This window comes from Pyrgilauda ruficollis, unplaced genomic scaffold, assembly GCF_017590135.1.
Source record: "Pyrgilauda ruficollis isolate IOZ18807 unplaced genomic scaffold, ASM1759013v1 scaffold25, whole genome shotgun sequence".
In the NCBI taxonomy this organism is placed as follows: Eukaryota; Metazoa; Chordata; class Aves; order Passeriformes; family Passeridae; genus Pyrgilauda; species Pyrgilauda ruficollis.
In genome coordinates, this window is record NW_024523822.1 from 458,866 (window position 1) to 479,005 (window position 20,140).

The window sequence follows — 20,140 nt, forward strand, 5'->3', positions numbered from 1 at the left end:
GACTACCTGAACAGCCTCCAGTTAGACAAGTCCAGCACAGTCTGAAAGATGGATTTTGCAGGTCTTTGCTAGCTGTAATTGCTATATCTTATTTTCTATAGGTGACTACAGCACTTAAAACCAAAGCGTAAGGTCTGCAATATTCACCCTTCTTTTTCAACACATTCATGACACCTGTTTTCATGCATGAAATTGCAATGGTTTAGTTTGGGTTTTTTGCATTTTTTTCTTAAATAAGTCTCACAGAATCATAGAGTGGCCTGATTTGGAATGGACCTTAAAGATTGTCTCATTTGAACCTCCCCTGCCATGGGCAGGGACACCTTCTACTAGACCAGGCTGTTCAAAGCCCCATCCAACCTGGCCTTGGACACTTGCAGAGATGGGGCATCCACAACTCAGGGCAATCTGTTCCTGTGCCTCAGCATGCTCAAAGTAAAGAATACCTTCCTAATGTCTAATCTAAATCTACCACCTTTCAGTTTAAAGCCATTTTCCCTTGTCCTATAATACATGCTGTAGTAAATACCACCACTCCAGTGTGAAGTACAACTCCATGATTTTTTCTAAGCTAACCTTTATTAACAAAAGTGATAAAGCTTCATCAAAGACATCTTTCCTTCTCACATGTTACTCATGCCTTCACTTTGGAGAGAAATTTGCCCTAAGCTATGACAAATTCATATGGGTAAAGGTTGATAGACTATACAATACAGAGAGTTACGCATGAAAAGAGAAGGAAAATTAGATATAGAATATGTCTTTTCATAACTTAGACTTCAACCTTGCATGTTATATTCCTTCCTCAAACATTGTCCTTCCTTCCCCGCATTGTGAACTAACTTCTGGTTTGCCAAATGACCTCTGCAAAATTTGTCATGAAGGCAACAGGACCCAGACCCTTCTGTATGAAAATAGGTGCAGATCTCTACTTGCATATAGTGACCTTGTGTTTGTATTGTTCACAGTCCTTCCTGTGCAAGGAGGAGAGTAAGCTCTTCATCTTTGTTATATGAGGGCATTACAATAAGGTTTCTTGAACTTAGAGATTTGATGTCAAGCTTCTGAGGGCTTAAATGCAGAAGAGACTGGACTTCAGTGCTATGGACAATGTAATGAAACAGATATGATAGCATCAGATAAAGAGGTAAAGCTGCCAAATAAGTCATAAGGTTTGATTTCTTCTTGCAACAATAACCTTTGCAGAGAAAGAAGTCCTACAAAGCACATAATTTTCAACTGGAAGAAATGCTTTTAAGAAAATCATTGATTTCTGTCTCAAAGATTAACCTGAAGCTGCAACAGTAAACTTGTTTTACTTGAAAATGGGTGAATACAGTCACTAGTACTTCCATCTCAAGGATCCTGGCCATTTGCCTTGACTTACCCGCTTATGAAGACGCTCTGCTTCCTCCTGATATGCAGCAAGTTGCTGTTTCCATTGTTTCACATTGGCAGTGGACTCCAGCAGGGCTGCTGTGAGCTTAGCGTTATTACCCTTGAGCGTGGCCAGTTCTGCCTCCCAGTGCTTGCTGATTGTCGAACTGCACAGACAGAATGAGAATGGTCAGAACTCCCAAATCTCTTCCTTTATGCTTCCTAAATGTCTTATAAATTTTCTTTTAATATCCAGCAAAAAGAGAATGACACAAAAATTATATAACTAACAATCACCAAATATGATATCTATTTGGTATATAATTATGTACCAAACAGAACAACCAAATCAGAATCCAACTGCTCAAATCACCAAAACTATAAATTAAGAAAATATAGGCAATACCATTGTGAAAAAATCTACCTTTCCCATTCAACAGGGTGTATTTATAAATAAAATGTTAAAGATCATGAAATCCACATTAGCTTCTCAAAAGCAACAGCATGAAATTTGGGAATATGTATATGATTAGTCACGCTTTTAATATATGCCTATTGAATAGAAGTGCTTTTTTAATCCACTACTGTATTAAATGTGTGGTAGAAAAATATTTGTCTTTGACTTGATTAAAGAGAGCTAATCACGTGCTTTGGATGTGCAGCTTTGTTGTCTTAATACAAGTCTTCCATTCCTGAAATATACATTATTAAACACCATATTTAATTTGTTCTTGCAAATTCAAAGATCTTGAATTTCATAATACTGTTAATATGTTTTTCCTCACTAATATGAGCAAAAAGAGTAGAGATCAAGTAGGATGGATATACTACTGCTTTACTTCAAAGTGGAATCTGATGTTGAGGTTCACTGAAGCAGCCTATAGAGGAAAATTTCTGCTTACAATTTAGTTGTTCTCTTAGCAAATACAGGGCTTTAATTTTCACATGTAATTAGTTTGCCATCATCTGCAGACCATATCTGTACACTCAGTATGCAAGGGGAAAGTATCTTGGACACATCAGGTGAATGCATTAGATGCTTTATATGCAAATAGCTCATTAATGTTTACTTGTATAATGCTAACACCATGTGAGTTGCACACCTACATGGACAGAACATGTAGAAAATAATTAATTTTGTTGCATTAGCTCACTACTAAAGGCATCAGTGAAAACCAAAAATCTGTAACTGACCAAAATTATGTTCCATGAAGAATTATTATTATATAATTATATCTTTTAAATATATCTCTTAATATTAAATTAATTACTATTTTGAATGTAAGTTTATATATTTATTTGAACTTTGTACTCATTATAGTGAAATATTTTGCCATGATTTTATCCACTTGGTTTCTTTCTTCCACTTCCTGCATATGCAAAGTCCATCCCATCAAAGCATATTTCAAAAACGTTATGACTCCTACAAATGCTTCTTAGGTGTTCAAAATTAACCAGACTCGGGGGAACATTCATTACCTATTCAGACCACATGTTTCACTAAAATATTAGATCTAATTCTTCTACAGTACAGCATTTCCTTCCAAACAATACTTCGTCCCCTTGAAAAGGAATACAAGTTCCTCCAGAATAGGAATATGATCTAGCATTTAATGATACAACTAATTACAAGTTCACCACTGGAAATTTTAGATCTTAAAGGACTAAACTAAAATAGTTATGATCCTACTTCCTCAGGGGACACAGTCTCACATATTTAAGATAAGCATGACTTCTGTAACCATGTTCACTGTTCTGTTCCTCTAATCAGATTTAAGTTTCACTTACAGTAGCCCAGAAGATAAACAAACTGTATTAGAAGAATGCTCAAAATATCTAGTTCATTAGTATATTCATACTTCTCTCCTGATGTTCTGATCTGACAATATCCAATCCAGTAGTTTCATGCAAGTGAGTTCCATTTAGCAGTCCTGCAGGACTATTGGCTACAACTTACTTCTAGGAAATTGTTTACATATGAGACTGATACTCTCTTACCAAATGTGCCTTACTACTCATCTTTGCCCTCAGAAGATATATGCATGCAAACTGACCGAACACAGGTGTATCTGAGGCAGTCAGAAAGGCTGCGAACTGTCTGATCATTCATTATCCAAAGAACAGAAAGGACTTTTTTTTCCATCTATTAATGCATATATCGACAATGATACCCTTCCAGTCCATGAAGAATCCAGAAGTCAGCCTCTCAGGTAGTGATGAGGGTGATTTGAGGCATGTATCACTTTCACCTTTGCCTGGTGCCCCTACTACAGTGTCTCCCAAGAAATCAGCCAGGAGCTTTTAAGTTATTCCTTGTATAATGGAATGTCAGTATGAAATATGAAGCATGTATTTTCTACTACTGCTATGGTTACCCTAGCTTAAAAGCTGTAAGGTTTCTTTGAATCTGGTTACTCTTCAGTTGGTTATTCTCAGTAGGAATGCATCAGTATTATTTCTCAGTGGTACTCTTTTTCCCTAAGAGACCTCCACAGTCGGCAGGAATGTTCCTGTTGTAATACAGGTTTGACTTGCTTGTAGCATATACTGGGGTTTTTTTGCTATGAATAATTGTTACTGTATCTGCTACAAATTCTACTACAGCACCATAAAATGGAAACACGTTACTTAAACTAGTCTAGTTCTCTATGTGGTAATATACAAAGGCTTCCTAACTCTTTAGATTTACCCTGTTTCTTTTTAATGGATATCATACTGGGAAACACAGTCCCAAGGGTGTGGATTTTTTTGTTTCAAAAAATAATAATTTGATTAAAATAGCCCATAACCAGTCCTGGCAGTTCTGACTTTTTTTCTCAAATACTTTCTTGAAATTAAAACAAACAAAATAAAAAAACCCAAGAAGATAATGAAATTATGTTCTAGGGATTCGTTTGGTTAAACTGGATTTATATTAGTTACTTTAGAACCAGATAAAAGCACTTGCACTTATAGCAGGCTGTTCTTAGGTTAGACTGAGAATATCTCCATTGAAGCTTGTATCTGTAAAGCTATTACTGGTTCAAATTTACCAACCCTTCCTGAGAAAGCAGTGAGAAACATATGATTCAGACACAATGAAATTGTCCCTTGGAGGAGGAGATACTGAGACTAACCTCTGTGAAAGCGAACACAGATATCAAGAAGATGATGGACACATGAAAGTCCAAAGGGGTCCCAGAAACTGCTCAAGCATGTAGCTGGAATTTTGATGGTGAAACAGGTGCACTACAGTCCCTCGGGATAGGTACAGGAGAGCTGCACACACTCTTTCTCTCTAAAACCTTATATTTAATTCCTGTCTGAAAGGCTTGCTGCTAAAAGGAATTGATTTTGCTCTCACTGCAATAGAAAATACACACAGGTTGTCATAAGAGTTGTAAATACCTAAACCTAATCTGAATCATCCCTCATGTGTTCTGAGACTATGTACTCTACAAAGCACTTAAAATATGTACACTTACTCAGTAATCACACTGATCCAAACAGTAATATCTGCCAGAGCACTTTCCAGCTCTGCAGTGTTGTGGAGAGCTGTATATAGACACTGAGGGACACATGGCCATACCTACTTGCAGTCCTGTGGTGCAAGAATTTAACCTGCATGCATGCTTTGTTTTCTTCTGAAAGCCATCCATCCCTTTGCTGGCAGTGTCACAATTTTAACAGTTATTTCTTGAAACCTGTCAGAATTAACATCACTGACTGCCTGACAAGCCCAGAGTTTCAAGACAATCCTTCAAAAAAAGAAATGTTCTTAACACTCTGGCTTGTTGCCTATTTTTCAGCATGAAAAGCTACACAAAAGTTTTAAAAATACCCTAATAGAGAATAAAGCCTGGTCATTTCCCTTGTGAAACTTCAGAACATCTGAAAACACAAGGACAAGCTGTTTTGCATGTATCCCATTGGTGCCAAATACAAGAGAGAGAAAGAGATCCTCTAAAGAATAATAGCAAACTATGAGTTTTATTTGCTCAACTACCATATTAATTTAAACAAAAAACCCAAAAAAAACCACCCCAAAAACCCCAAAAAACCCCACCAACTTTCATAGCAGAGGTTTGGGTTTGACAATGACAACTCTTCACGGGATTCCAAGTGCCTTTAAGTGAGCAAAAGGTCAAAACTCTCCCGAATCTCCTGTCCTTGGTTTTGGCCACAGTATCTGGTATATGTGTAACTTTAGACATGTCCACCGTCAGAACAGCACATGGTGCCCCACTGTCAAGGCAAATGTTTCAAAATGAGATTTTCAGCATCTGTGACATCCTGTAATTCAATCACTCTCACAAAACACTTTCACAAAACACTCCTAGAAAAACAGCTGGTGATACCACTCCACCTGTGATACCCTCTGAAAATTAAAGTAGGAGTCAATGATCTTCCTTCCATACATTCAGGCATTCTGGCCAATTAACATCAGGCCAATCTCCTTTCTCACTGGGGATTAGTTACAAGCCCAGTAAGTCACTGAGGAATTGCTTTGGTATCTGTCCATCTGTGACCTGAATAGTGTGCCAGAGGCTATAAATGCATGATTATCTTTCTCTGCAAAGTAGGTCACTTAAGGAAAATTAATCCGAAAAGCTCCCGTCACCACATTTAGCCAGTTGGAGAAGGCTTGCGAAGGGAAGGGGGGATAAGCACACATTGATGAGTTCCATTCAGAATGAAGTTATTTTGAGAATCGCTTTCATGAAACAAAGAAACAAAAGCACTTCAAATTATGTTTCTGCTTTTTGAATCATTATTGCTTATTTTCTGTTCACTTAGTTGAATGCAGTACCAACACTGTGAAACATGGTTTAAGGTTTATTTCAGATTTATATCAATAAAATGTGAAAAGAATTCTACTTTATTAATATTTAGGGGTCCTAATATTGCATTCATTGCATAAAATTGATTAGTTTAAAATTTATTCTATAGCATAGTCATGGTTTCAAGAAACTACTGTTATTCAAGAGCAGGTAAATTATTTTCTTCAGGTGTCACTGTGATCTCCTCTGCAGGTGTGGGGTGAGCAATCCTGTCTTGGGACAGCAGATGTAAAGAGGAATTTGGCCAAGTAAGAATGGAGTACTTTCAACATAAAATATGGATTCTGGTATAATAAATCCATGAGACTTGACAAATACGAACAGAGCACAGTCCTGGTAGCAGCTGCCCAGATCATAAATAGTGGCATGTGTTGGAAGCAGCCCAAGAGTCTGGTGGAGTGAGCATTATCAAGCAGAGGGAGTGGTATGTCAACCAGCTGGTAACTGTGCTGGCAGCAAGGACTGATCCCTTCTGACAGCAGGGCTGGTAAGCCTTACAGAGCAGCTCTTCATGCTCAACAAAGCACAGGGGCATTGTGAACCGTTTGGTTCTGTTGCAATAGCAACTGAGAGATCCACAAAGCATCGCTTCTTCTCCTTGGAAGTCTAAGGCAAGTGTTTGTGTTTATGTAAAATTCCCTGGTGATTTGGAAAGGAGTGCCGCAAAAGGTCCTTATGAAAGCCTCCATATCAAATAAGCTTCAGCTAATGCTGAAGGTTGTAAGGGCAAGATCTCTTCAACAAGCTATGCTTGCTATTGCCTACACTGAAATGAGATGACTGCTTGATTTGATTGAGATGTTGACTCTGCTGGTACAGCAAGGGATTGCAGCATCCCTCAAGGCATTCCTAAAAGCTCACAAAAAACCTCCTCTCATTCATGCTGAAAATGAGACTCAAGCTCCTCAGTTTACATCCTGATGTAGAAGAATTTTTAAACAAACAATTTGGGAATTACACCCCTTTTTGGAGATTTCAAGAAGCATCTACTGCGGCTGTCTATAAAATGTCTAAAACAACTTTGTGACGGAAAGGATTTAAACCTGATGGGTTTTGGGAGTTTGTGCTCTTGCTATTCCAAAGCACCATAAGCCCTCAATAATGACATGGAAATCTCTCCCTCTCTCTTGAATATTCAAAGCAATAGGGAAGAGAAGGGAGTTTTGTCTTGTATTAAATTATGCAGGAGGAGCCCTATAATGAACCGGAAGCCAGAAGAAAGAGCCATGGAGTGTACCAGGTTCTATCTCACCACTCCAGGAAGCGACAAGAAAGAAAGGGTGTGAGTTGGTCTGCCATTTTTGTCTTCCTACAGAGCTGTCTGCTTGTAGGGGCCTAACTCTGAATTTATGTACATATGGGACAGAGTTGCCCAGTTAAATAATTAAAAAACAGCAAAAGAGGGAAATCTACAGTAAGAACAAGAGATTTTGTAAGAGGAAAACTTAAGACACAAAACAATTGCCTCTTCACAGTCACTTAAACTGTCTTACATGCAGCTGTGATTAACAGTACACATACAAAAGGAAGTCTTACTTGATAAACTGGAATTTATTAAAAAAAGTAAATCTTCTCGAAGTTATAATCCAGAGATAATTACCAGGAAATCGCTTTGAGTTAAATATTTTGAGTGCGGCCAATGCAAAACTAATTAATATTCAAAGAGATCCTTATCCTTAATTAGAGTATTCAAAATAATTTTTAGCAAAGGAGGATAGGTCCCCTGGGGAGAGAAGGAAGAATATTAACAGAGCATGAAAGATCTGTTCTCCCTTTTGGGATAAGGAATATCTACATGATCTCAGTGGAGTTACATCAGCACAAAACCAGAGAAACATGGTTGTGAATCAGCTCATAGCAAAAGAGATGAAGGAGGCCCTTGAAGCACATTGTACTTTAAGTGAGGTGGCTAATATCAAAGCCACCCTGCTGGAAAGCAAGAAAGGCAGCTGAGTGGATGAAATGAGGAATCAGCAGATGAGAGAATTTTGTGTCTGGGAGTCTCTTGTTCTGTACAAATATTGAAGGTTCATCCCAATCCAGGACATGTTATTTTGTTTTGCACACACCTTTGTTCAACTTGGAGCTACAATATGCTTGAACTCCCAATTTCTATATCAATGTAGAAAGCAAATACAGAAGCTTTGTCTGCAAATTTGGGCAGCTACAATATATGGAGATAGAACAGATTTCTTCCTCAAAGTGTTTCACATATGAGTTTTCACTTCTATTTAGCCTATCAGCTTGGCCAGCCTCTTGACTGGACTCTCAATCACCCAGAGGACCCATGCAGCCCATGGACAGAAGACTTGCCTTTCCAGTTCTGTTACAGGCAGTACTGCCTTATCAGCTCACTGAGGAAGGATCAATATTTTTGTGGACTTAATGGGTGAAAATGACAAAAGAAGTTGAGTAATGATACAGACTCTTTCCATTATAGAGCAGACCACTATGTAATGAAAATGGGTGGCCATATCCTATTTAGATTCACCACTTAAAGTCATGCTCTGTATGTTGTAATGCAGCCTTTATTAATCACAGGGCTATAGAAACCACTGTAACACAGACTGCTTTATCATGGAGGAACAGACTGGATATGACAAAAATTTTTAAGAATGGGAATTTTCACGTAAATACCACATCCAGCAACCCAGCATCGTATGCTTGCAAAAGCCAACAAAGCCAGAGTTAAAAATGGCTAAGTATATGTTCACTGCTCATGGAAACACTAAGAGTTAATAGAAAAAAGGAGCTCTTGAAAGACACTTCACAGGATGTTAAGACAAAATTAATGCTTCAGCAATAATCTCCAGTCATGTGGGACTTGGGTCCCAGTCCTGGCCCCAGTTAAAGAAAGGAACAAAGTGAAGACAAAACAATGACACTATTAAGTTTCCTGTACAGCATGCTATTGCATCCCGGATGTGTTTACACAGGTAACATTTAAACTCTGATTCTTATTTAAATTACAGATAATAAAATTCTATTAAGCGCAGAACTAAGCATGATTTTGTACACTGTATCACAAAGCAAAAACCCTGTATTTAACCTGAACAAAGCCCCTGATCTCTCTGAAAAGGCTCAACTTCTAATTTTATATTTTTAAAAAGACCTCATTTTTATTAGTAATTAAATGTTATAAAGTAAACAGAATTTGTTATCTCATTATGAAGGCCACAGAGTATAAACAAACAGTAATTCTTTCTTATTACTTTAAGTCCTTTGAAAGCACAAGCAGGGGTAATTAATTTCTAGGGGTTTTTTGCAGTAATCATTAAAACATTACTCACCTACACATAACACATATTCTGAAAAAGTGAAAGAAGAAATTGTCCTTGTCCCCTTATTAAAATAGCATATTGGTGTTGTTGGAAGTAGTTTACTCTCAGATCTGTAGTGTGTAACTGATACCTAGTAAGTTTTTTTAGTGCACTGAACATTAGGCATAATTCCTTGCTGTTGCTATGGTGCTGAGTACTTCAAATATTCCAACAAAATTACATTTTTAAAATCAACCGAAGTTTTTTAGGAACTTACATCCTATTTTCTGAAATGAGTAAGTATTTGACTGCAAAGAATTGACTCTGGCATTTATGGCACTTAATCACTTTAAGAAATCAATTAGATGATGTGGCTATCAGCAAGTCAGATACTAGGACACGGTAACCCTGACACTAAAATGATCTTCATTGTGGAACTCATCTGTACACATAAGAATTTAAAGCAGTTTAACTGAAAATTCACACTCTGAACTAGTATGGATTAATTCTGCTAGGCCTGTGGCTAGGCAAAATCCCAAGTTTCTTTCAAAAATGCTGCTAATAACAATCATGTGTGTGTGCACTGAATCAATTTGCACTCTATCAGCAATGTAACAGAATAGAATATTTGACTTCCCTACACTCCTCTTACCTGGGCTATCTTTTATTGAGCGCTATTCAGATTTCAACAGTTTCACTGAACTGCGCTCTCAATGACACCTTCAGTGAGTTTTTTTGTCACAAAAACACTGTGGTGGTAAGGACAAGGAACAACTTCTTTCACAGTGACCACCTTCTCCACTTAGTAAAATAGGGCCAAAAGCCCTGAGCTTCCAAAGGTTGTATGGACTGGGAAGTCTGCACTATCTGCAAACTGCCCTGCCCAGTGGTACCCGGCCAAGGAGATTCTAAATACAGTTTGCCCATGGTCACGTTTAGCACTCTTCCATCTTCACAGTCTTCTGAGGCCTTATGGGATCTGTAACCCTTCCATTCCCATCTGAAACACTCCTGGGCACGTGATGTTGATTTGTGTTTTTGTGCAAGGAAAACACCACTCAAGTGGGTGACAGTGAAACCCTCTGATCACTGCAGGTATGTTAGTGTGGAAAAAAGTGCCAACAAAACACAGTAACTATGCCCTACAGCCACAAGGACACTGAACAGGCACAGAAGAGGAAACATGAGGAAACAATCCAGCCACAGACCTCAGTGCCAAGGCACATTTTATTTAGCAGTCTAGATGTGGCTCAGAAGGCTTTGGTAGCTCCAGGTCAGTTCTACAGGACTCAGCAGAGGTTTTCAGCTCTGCAACAACAAAGTGAAGGGAGTAAGAGCTACTCTCTGGGCAACCCAGCACATGCAGAGCAGTGAGCTGGCTAAAGAGACTTCTCCCAGTCCTGCAAGCCTGACATAAACCTCACGCAAGTAGTGGAGATCCTCAGCACAAGCCTCTACCTGCATTTACCGGTGCATCACAGCTGTAACTGGAGCGTGTTGTGCCTTACTGAAGATGGAGCAGCTGTTACAAGTGGTTCAATGTGAAAGATTTACAAATGTCTAATTTAATTCTTAGCTGAACCTTCTGTCATTGATACAACAGGACAGCTCAGCCTATAAGACCCTTTAATGCTGGTTCCCATCTTACTTTCATAGCAAACACTGACGTCAGCAGAAGACAATACAGCTGCAGGGTCTCACAACTCCACCACCAGCAATAGAAAGGCATTTTTACAGAACGACCTACAGAAATGGTTCTATATAATTTGCATAAAGATTCTGATTTATGATTACAGGGCCTCCACCCAGATAGTACCTTAGGTTATCTTACAATATCAAATAGTAACTACTGGTGCAATTAATTTTTGCATTACAATTGCCAGTTTGCTTATCTCAATAAATACAAGGACATGCACTAATCACACAGGTAGTGCCAGAGATGGACTTTCGTTTGCATGCTGACAACAAAATAAGCTTATTCCATTAAGGGAACTGAAGCTACATGGAAGCATTGAAAAAAATTAATTAAGTTTCATTTATCTCCTAAGGTAGTATGCAATTACTTAAGAGCCAATAGTGTAAATATAAAGTCCAAACTAAACCATCTATGGAAGTCTCAGAAGTACTTTGAAGAACAAGCAGTAAGTCACATGATATGATCACAGTAAAATATTTATTGACTGTATATGTTTGAACAAAACAAATCACAAGTGAGTTATAACACATGCAGATACTGCAAGTTGTGTTCTTTTCCATTCCAGTTCTTTAAGAGAATGGAAGTATTACATTTGCCTTGTTTAAGCCAAACCTGAATCCAAGAAGACACTATATTACTTGCACTATGTTGATCCTAAAGCCAAATCTACTAAAATCAAACTAAACTGATGAATCAAGAGATTCTATTTAATACATGGGAAGTCTCTGATACTGATACTTTTTCCATTAACTACAGCTTTACACTCAGAGGATTCAGTCCCTATGTAAGATTCTCTCCTTAATTGTAAAAAAATCTCATTTTTAAAGAAAAAAACTAACATGGCATCTTTCTTAACTAACTGGTAGTTAATAGTTCTTATTTACTCAGTCTAGACTAAGGTAGTTAATAGTTCTTATTTACTCAGTCTAGACTAAGTGATTTTAGATGTCCTTCATCTTCTTTTTGGAATAATGGAGATAATTAGGCTCAGGAATTCAGCTGGAAGGTAAAATATAATAATGCATAGATCCATTCTTTCCAATTCAACACTTAATTGATGTAACAGTTTCCAAGAAGAATATAAAGCTTGGTTCCCCTCTAATCTCCATGTCTCATCTTACTTAACCCATTGCAACCCAACAGGGAAAGAATGAAGTTGCACATAAGTTTTTCTAGTTGTGAGCTCACAGACAGCAGAGCAGAGACTGAACTTTCATCCTTTCATGAGGCTGTGCCTATGTGACACATTTCATCATGTTTATTTTCTAGTATTGCAAGCTCTATTTCACTTTTCCTGATAAGGCCTCTAGACAAGAGAAGGGATAAGGCAAACACAATGATGTGAAGATGTTTAAAAGCCAGCTTCCTTCAGCCTCCCACTATGCTGATCATAAGCTCAGCACAAATAATTCCTAAAGTGCCAAAGAATAATTAAACCAAAATATGAAAACTTCTGGAGAGTATAGAAGGAAGGTACTACACGATTGGTGTTGTCATGTAATTACATTAGTTTTACATTCCAAAATACTCCCTAAATGAAGTGCAAGTAACTTGCAGTCATACACAGTGATCAGTTAGAACACACTTCACACATATAGGAAATTATTTTGGCTATTTTCTTAAAATTGGGCCAAATTAATCTGAATATCTTAACTATATGCATTTGGCTTCAGACAAAAAAAAAACCTCTTCTATTTTTCTATCTCTTTGCATTATAGTGAAAGGAAAAATCCCTTTTATCTTTCTTCTTTTGGCAAATTACTAGAGCTGAATAACTGAGCAGAATTCAGTCAATTCACTTTCAGGGTTTTGGTTTGGTTTTGGTTTTTTTTGTGTGAACCATGTTGTTTGAAGAAAATTACTTCTTAATTACCTGTGGGATTGCAGTCTCCCAGAATAATGGTTTCCACTACTCTAACTTTAATTTAGAGACCAAACCCTCTGCATTTCATATCAGAAAGACAGAATATTATTATATCACAGTGCCATGGAGTAAAATCAGCAAAGGCAACAACTGTACAATCAAAGCTGATCATGAGATGTGGGCCCCTCATAATGCTTTATTATTGTGTACTTGAGAAACCAGAGTTCTGGACTTTCCAGACATTTTATTTCAGCATGTTCACACAGATCTAGCTTCATTTGCCAAATGGCTTAAGAGCTGATTAAAAAACTTATATTCTAGTTCATTGCTGATTTGTGCCAACTCAATTCATTACACTTCAAAAACTTCATGGCTGTTTGGTGTTACTATGAAATACTCTTAAACTCAAAAAGATAATACATTAAGTACACATTTTTGACAGACAAAATAGTTGTGTTTATGTGTGCCTGCCCCTAACCTCTACCCATGTCTGCCAGAACAAGGCTGACAGTATTGATGTCCCATTTCAAGGGGTCTGCCTACTACAATGTGACAGAAAATCAACATGACACAATTATTTTAATCAAACGACTTGTTCAGGTGCAGAATGAATGCTGTTTGCACATTTAGACATATCCTGAAATGGTGTAGAGAAAAGCAGCCTTGGTTTACTTGATCAATGAGGTTTTACTCTAGTCTTCTTGGGGCTTACACTATCTAGACAGGAACCCTGACCTGGAGGGTAGGGAGAGTAATTGAAACAGTCCATCAGGGAGCCATGGCAGGGTGACCGCAATCCCAGGGAACATCATGCTGTGTTGCCTCCATAGAATACTGAAAGCAAAACTGTGGATTGCAACACTGCCAGGAGGTACAAATAAAGGCTGTATCTGGGAAAGAGGGTTTAGTGAATGAGACATGTCCTCAGCAGGTTTAGATGTTTAAAAGCTAAGAGAGGTTAAGTATCCCAACATGACACTTCATCCACCCAGTCTTAAGTGCCTATCTAAGAGGGAAAAGCATCAGGCTCTACGGAAACCCTTCAGGTGTTATTTTTGACCTCATTGTCACATGGATGTGGGAGAATTTGCTGGGTCTCCACCAAAACATCCTCCGAGAGAATTACTACCTTAACCTATCACTAAAGAAGGGAAAAACCTTTAGCAATCTTAATTCATTTGACAAAACCAAGACACTTATAAAGTATCATATAAGTAAAACAGCACGGATCTTTTGCCTTGGACTTGGAACTAAGCTTTTAACTTCATGTAAAAATTAAGAGCTTCTGGTCCTTGGTCCATTGGTCTTGCAGGGATGTAAAATGATCCCTCCAAGAATATACACATCTTACATGCATACACACATACACACACATACACAGAGATTTTATGAATTCCAGATAAATTCCAGAAACAATAATTTAGTTGAAAGCTATTTTTGTATAATTTATTCATTTAAACATGAAATATTCTTTATAAAATACACTATGTTACTACTCTTTTAATAGAGACAGTTTTCTAGTCTCTATTAAACTAGCAGTTTAGAACTGCTAGTCTCTTTTTTGTTGAACTTTAGCTTTTATACATGCATTCTTTCAAGAAGTGGGCAGAGGTATTCCATTTGATTGAATCCTATCAATAAATATCTAAAACCAACAAGTTGCTTCATCAACATGATCTCTTTGCACCACACAGACAACTGTATGTTGGCTCTGAACTGGTGAAGTCAAAAGGCACAACAAAGTTAGCTCCTAAGACACATGTGCCTGTGAATAAAAAATATTCCAAGGACAGAAGTGTTCTTGCAACTCTACCCTATCCTCCCTGCTCTGTGTAACCACTGGAGGAGCCTGTATGAGCTCAAGGTACAGTTGCAAATTCTGAAGATCTACTCTGGCATCAGAGAGGTAGCAAAGGAATAGGAGCTGCATTCTCCTGAATTCACACACTATTTCTGCCTCCTCTTAACCCAAGCAGAATTTGGTATAACAGCACTTCTACCTCACATTTTCCACAAGAATAAAATCGTAACTGAAGCCAGCTCTCATTGCTTTTGACTTTCATGCTAATCCTCTAGTATTGAAGTATCTAATTGACTAAAATTAGCTCATTGGAAGTCCATATGGGCTTCATTAACACCATCTAAGCACTTTATAAATGGCAAAGCCCATGGATGAAAGAATCCATGCTGTGAGTTTCAGGGGAATCCACAGCTAACATTTCACCAAGACTCAAAGTGGAAATGTTTCATGACCAAAGATGCTTGGCATCTTATAACTCTGGTGCAGTGTACACTTTACACGCAGATGCAGTGTAAATTGCCCTATCATATATCTAATATATCCCCTATCATATATCATATATTTAATACTATTCTCATAAACAACATCACGAATAAAATGAAAGACTGGCTCTTAAGCTTAAATACTTGCAGAAGATGGTTCTAGCCATCCCCTTTCTGTTTGCAGAAAGTATTTCTTGTCCAAGGAGAGAGGCAGATAGGAAGGGAGTAATACAGCAAATTCTAAAAAGAATATAAAAATCCATAGACGAAATTGGCCACTTCATCTTTAACATGAGGTGCTAAAGGATGAAGTTCCATTTATTTATTTTCTGATTGGAAGTTTGAGAAAAATGTGTTCTACACTGTTTCAAAAATAGGAATCAATTAGTCTTTCTTTAACATTGTCATTATAGTTGTTTGTTTATCATCATGCCTACCAGATGGCAGTGAAACCATAATCACACAGTATACATAAAACTTCAGAAGCAGATCTCTATCTATATGTGCATCTTCTCATAGGAGATGTACACATATCTCATGATCCACCACTACACCTCAAATAACACAGGAGGCAGAGTAACTTGTTGGTATTAATAAAAAAGATCTAAACTGATATATCCATCCAATGGAGCTTCACTTTTGCTAAAAAGTGTGTTCAGCTATAGCTTTTTTCTTACCCCCTCCCTCTTTTAAAAAATACTTTCTTCAAGGATTATACTGGGTTTGGCCCCACTGCCCAAAAAGCGTAACATACATCCTCTCTCTTGGAATAAAACTGGCAGATAAGGAACAGCAACACAGGGAAATTTCAGAAGAACATGGGAGCAGGTGAAACAGACACAATACGTGGTGCAAAGGTAGAGGGACCAAGTGACTTGGAAATGTACAGACCCTGCAGTTGAAAAGAGCCTCTAACTGAAAGATTCAGGATTGTTTTATTTGTTTTATCATAGAATCACAGAATGGTATGGTTTGGTTTGGAAGAGACCTTAATGATCAGCTCCAACCCACCTGCCATACCATTATCTTCCAATAGACCAGGTTGCTCAGACCCCCATCCAACCTGTCCTTGAACACTTTCAGGGATGGGGCATCCATGACTTCTCCAGACAGCCTGTTCCAGTGCGTCACCACCCTCACTTTAACACATCTGGGTGAAGATATTCAAGTACTCGATCAACTGAACAGCTGGAGATGTTTCCTCATTAAAACATACTCTTCATAAATATTCAAGAAAGTATGGCTGGGGCGGGGGGGGGGGGGCCAGGTTTATGTAGACTTGAAAGGAGTAAGCTTTAAAGCTGTATTTTGAAACTACATTGTTACTACGAGTTGGAACATATTTTAATACAAGAAACTGGCAAAAAGCCAAGTTTTCTCCTGCTGAGGATTTTTTAAACATGTTTTGAGCTCGTGGACTTTGAACTCAAAACTCTAGCTACACTTGAATTTCCTTTACTAAGGCGTATGACAGAGGCATTCTTCCATGACTACAGACTGTAAGTTGCACAAGTGTATCTGATTTTGCTAAAAAAATCAAAGTTAACATGAAGTGAACCTTGGGATGAGTAAAATACACAAGAATTGAAAAATGATAGTGATGGAGATTGTTCTGCACAAACCTTCAATTCTCTTCAGTGTTTTTTTCTCTAAAACTGTATAACCTTTTCAATAAATTCTACGTGGATGAGAGTATGTACCCTGAAACCAAAGACCAGATTATTCTTGCATTTCACAGAAACACATCATAATGACAGAGTCAATTTAGAGATAGAAAACCGTAAATTGACAACTCTAGAAATGCTTCTTTAGCATTTGCCTACCCATATATATGGTTGCATAAGCGTTGTATTTTGTGTTGGCAAAGATAAGGGGACTTGAAAAAAAGCAGCTACACACCAGCTACTAGGAGTCTTTATTTTCTAAAATACACTTCTGTCTGACTTCTGGGGCGTAAGACAGGGCACTGAAGAGGTCTCTCTGGCAAGGCAAAGCAGTTGTGTGTGCAGACAGGTGCAAACTGTGTGATACTCTTACCTGCAGAACAGACTGCCATAAGAAAGTCTGATTACAAATAGTCCAAATTTCAGGTTCTAAAGAAAGCCCCCAGCTTTCTTATCAAGAAGTAATTCTAGGCTGTATTTACAGGCATGGGTGGTTCATGTTATGTTGGTCTTGAAATACTTCCATGTAACTCCTTTCCTAGCTAATGATGAGGAAACTGTGATGTTTGAGTGATCAGACTTGGTGAAAAACATCCCCTCTTCTTTCTTTTTAAAAAGGGCTTCTCTTCTCAAGGTCAAGACTTTTGGAAAACCCATTGAGACCCAAGAGATCAATACCTATGTGGTTGTTTTGGCTTTTTCTTCCCTGGCAACTTCAGGTATTACTGGCTTTCTGGTTTTCTTCCTTTAATGGGAGGCTGAAAAATTCTAAGTATGCAGTGACGCTTCCAATGCAAAGAAAGCATGACATTTGTTGTTTCAAAGTGCTAAGTCTTTCCACAGATGAGTTTCAAATGAAAAACAATTCTATAAAGTGACTATTTCCTCTCAAAGCCTTTTGTGTGCTTGTTTGTTTTCTTGGAGAATAGTTTGTTGAGACCTTCAACATTTCTTTGGTGTATCTGTTCTCTTTTACATTAACAACAATTTTCAGTCTTGAAAAGAAAATTTTAAAGGACATCCAAAAGAGATCTCTAATATATTATGGACAGGACTTTGGTCTATTCCATGGTGCCTCAGGAAAGTTCAGTTTGCAGTTTACAGAATCACAAAATCACAGAATGGTAAGAGTTGGAGGAACCTTAAAGATCATCTAATCACAACCCCCATGCCATGGGCAGGGATACCTCCCGTTAGACCAGGTTGTTTAAGACCTTGTCCAACCTGGCTTTAAACACAGCCAAGGTTGGGACATCAACCTCCCTGGGCAACCTGAGCTCCACTACCTTACCAGATTCAAAGGAAATAATTTTTTCCTAATATCTAACTTAATTTCATGTCTTTCAATTTGTACCCATTACACCTTGTCCTAGCACTACAGTTCCTGATGAAGAGCCCCTCTCTGACTTCCCTGCAGGCTCATTCAGATACTGGAAGGTTTTTATGAGGTCTCCACACAGCCTTCTCTTCTCTAGGTTCAATAGCCACAACTTTCTCAGTCTGTCTTCATAAAAAAGGTGCTCCATCCCCTTAATTCTAATCCTTATACACCTAATCCCTTCTTACTAATTGAAAGGTTTCCTATAATGACATGAAACAATATCAAAAACAGTGACAGAAGGAGGAGTAAAGAAGATGTGAGGTATCAACTGTCTACGTAAGATCTTCTAAAACTACCATTTTAATAATGCTTTCTGAAAAGATGATAGCATGCTTAAGCTTGCCAACTCAAAATTCATCAAATTTTAAATATGTACAAATTATACCATGTACAAATCCCACAGACACTGCTTATAAATTTAAACAAGTATTCACTCTGGTATCAAAATGCACAATAGAAAAAGCTTGTTATTCAAGTAAGTTACTTGGAAAATCTAGAATAAAGAAGTAGTTCCTTCACTACTGCCTAAAAGATGACAAAAACCGGTGACTTCATGCTTAAGAATAGACTTGTAAAATGAATTAATGCAGTTCAAAAATTGCATTTATGAGAATATTAACAAAAGCAATAATTGTTAAATAATGGGCACAACATAAAAATCCAATCCAAGCCACTTGCCCTACTGGATCAGATTTAGTGTCAAGCATCACATATCCCAACTCACAAAGCTAATGTTTATAGTTGTTGAAGTACTAACAATCTTTAATGTCATCCATACTTTGAATAGGTTGGAACTAATGCATTTGCTTCAAAAATAGAATTTCATTCCTTAAGCAAGTTAATTTTCTTTTGGTTTTAACTGTTTTTTGATTTTCTTGGGTTTTTTTTTTCTTATGTATGTGATTAAAGGGAGGGAAATCACATAGCAAAAGTAGTATGGTTTTGGCTTGTTTTGTTGTCTTGATTTTTTTAAAATATAAATTGTGTAAGGAATTAATATTCCTCTAAGAATGTACTAGACAGGTATGTTTCAAGAGTGCTTTGTTGTCCCTGAGGATGGTATTTATATCATCTAATTTCAGACACCCAGCTCCTATAATTTACGTCATTCTCTCGGAGTTCTCACTAAATAAACCTCAGGAAGTAAGCAATTCACATACCCTGAATAAGAACATGCCTATGTGCACAAGGGAGATGGTGAAATGACTCTCTTAAGCGTTAGATTATTTTTAGTTTTTTGCTTTCACCCATTTCCCCAGCTATTAAAATTAGCTCTATTAGTTCCAGAGTTTCTTAATTTTGAAGAGTTAAACAACACACAGACATTCTTCCCCTCTACCTCTCCTTCCATTACTAGAGATATCTTATTAAAATGGTTTACTATGTATTTCAAAGATATCTTAAAGAATAATCAGAAATTGACAAAATCAGGGAAGTCAGACACAAAAATAATAATTACACAAACACAATGTGAGACCTTCCTTTCAAACTACTAATTTCCCAGCAGGAACTTTTATTTTGAAGGAGACCCTACATGAGCTAGATTCCAGCAGCTCAGGCAGAAGTGCAGGAGTTTGGGAAGCAGCAGGAACTGGGTCAGGAAAGGATGGGAGAGCACCAGGCTCATGCCAGTGAAGCACAAGAGGCTGGAAGAACAGTACAGCTGGCCTTTACAACAACAGAAAATGTTGGTTGAGGGCAAGTCAGATCTAGGTGTAAGTTTCTCTGTTACCCAGTTCTTTGCTTACACTGACAGCTGGAACGTATCACCTCTGAGTTTCTTTTCTGAATGTGA

General features: G+C 37.7%; 1 protein-coding gene across 1 annotated transcript in view; it reads right to left on the reverse strand.

Annotated features, from left to right (window-relative positions):
- The window catches only part of HOMER1 (homer scaffold protein 1), an 85,306-nt gene that overhangs the window by 19,170 nt on the left and 45,996 nt on the right, over positions 1-20,140 (reverse strand). Inside the window, exon 6 of the mRNA XM_041470751.1 lies at positions 1,388-1,544. Within this exon, the coding sequence (XP_041326685.1) occupies positions 1,388-1,544 (157 nt within the window). The remainder of the gene's footprint in view (positions 1-1,387; positions 1,545-20,140) is intronic.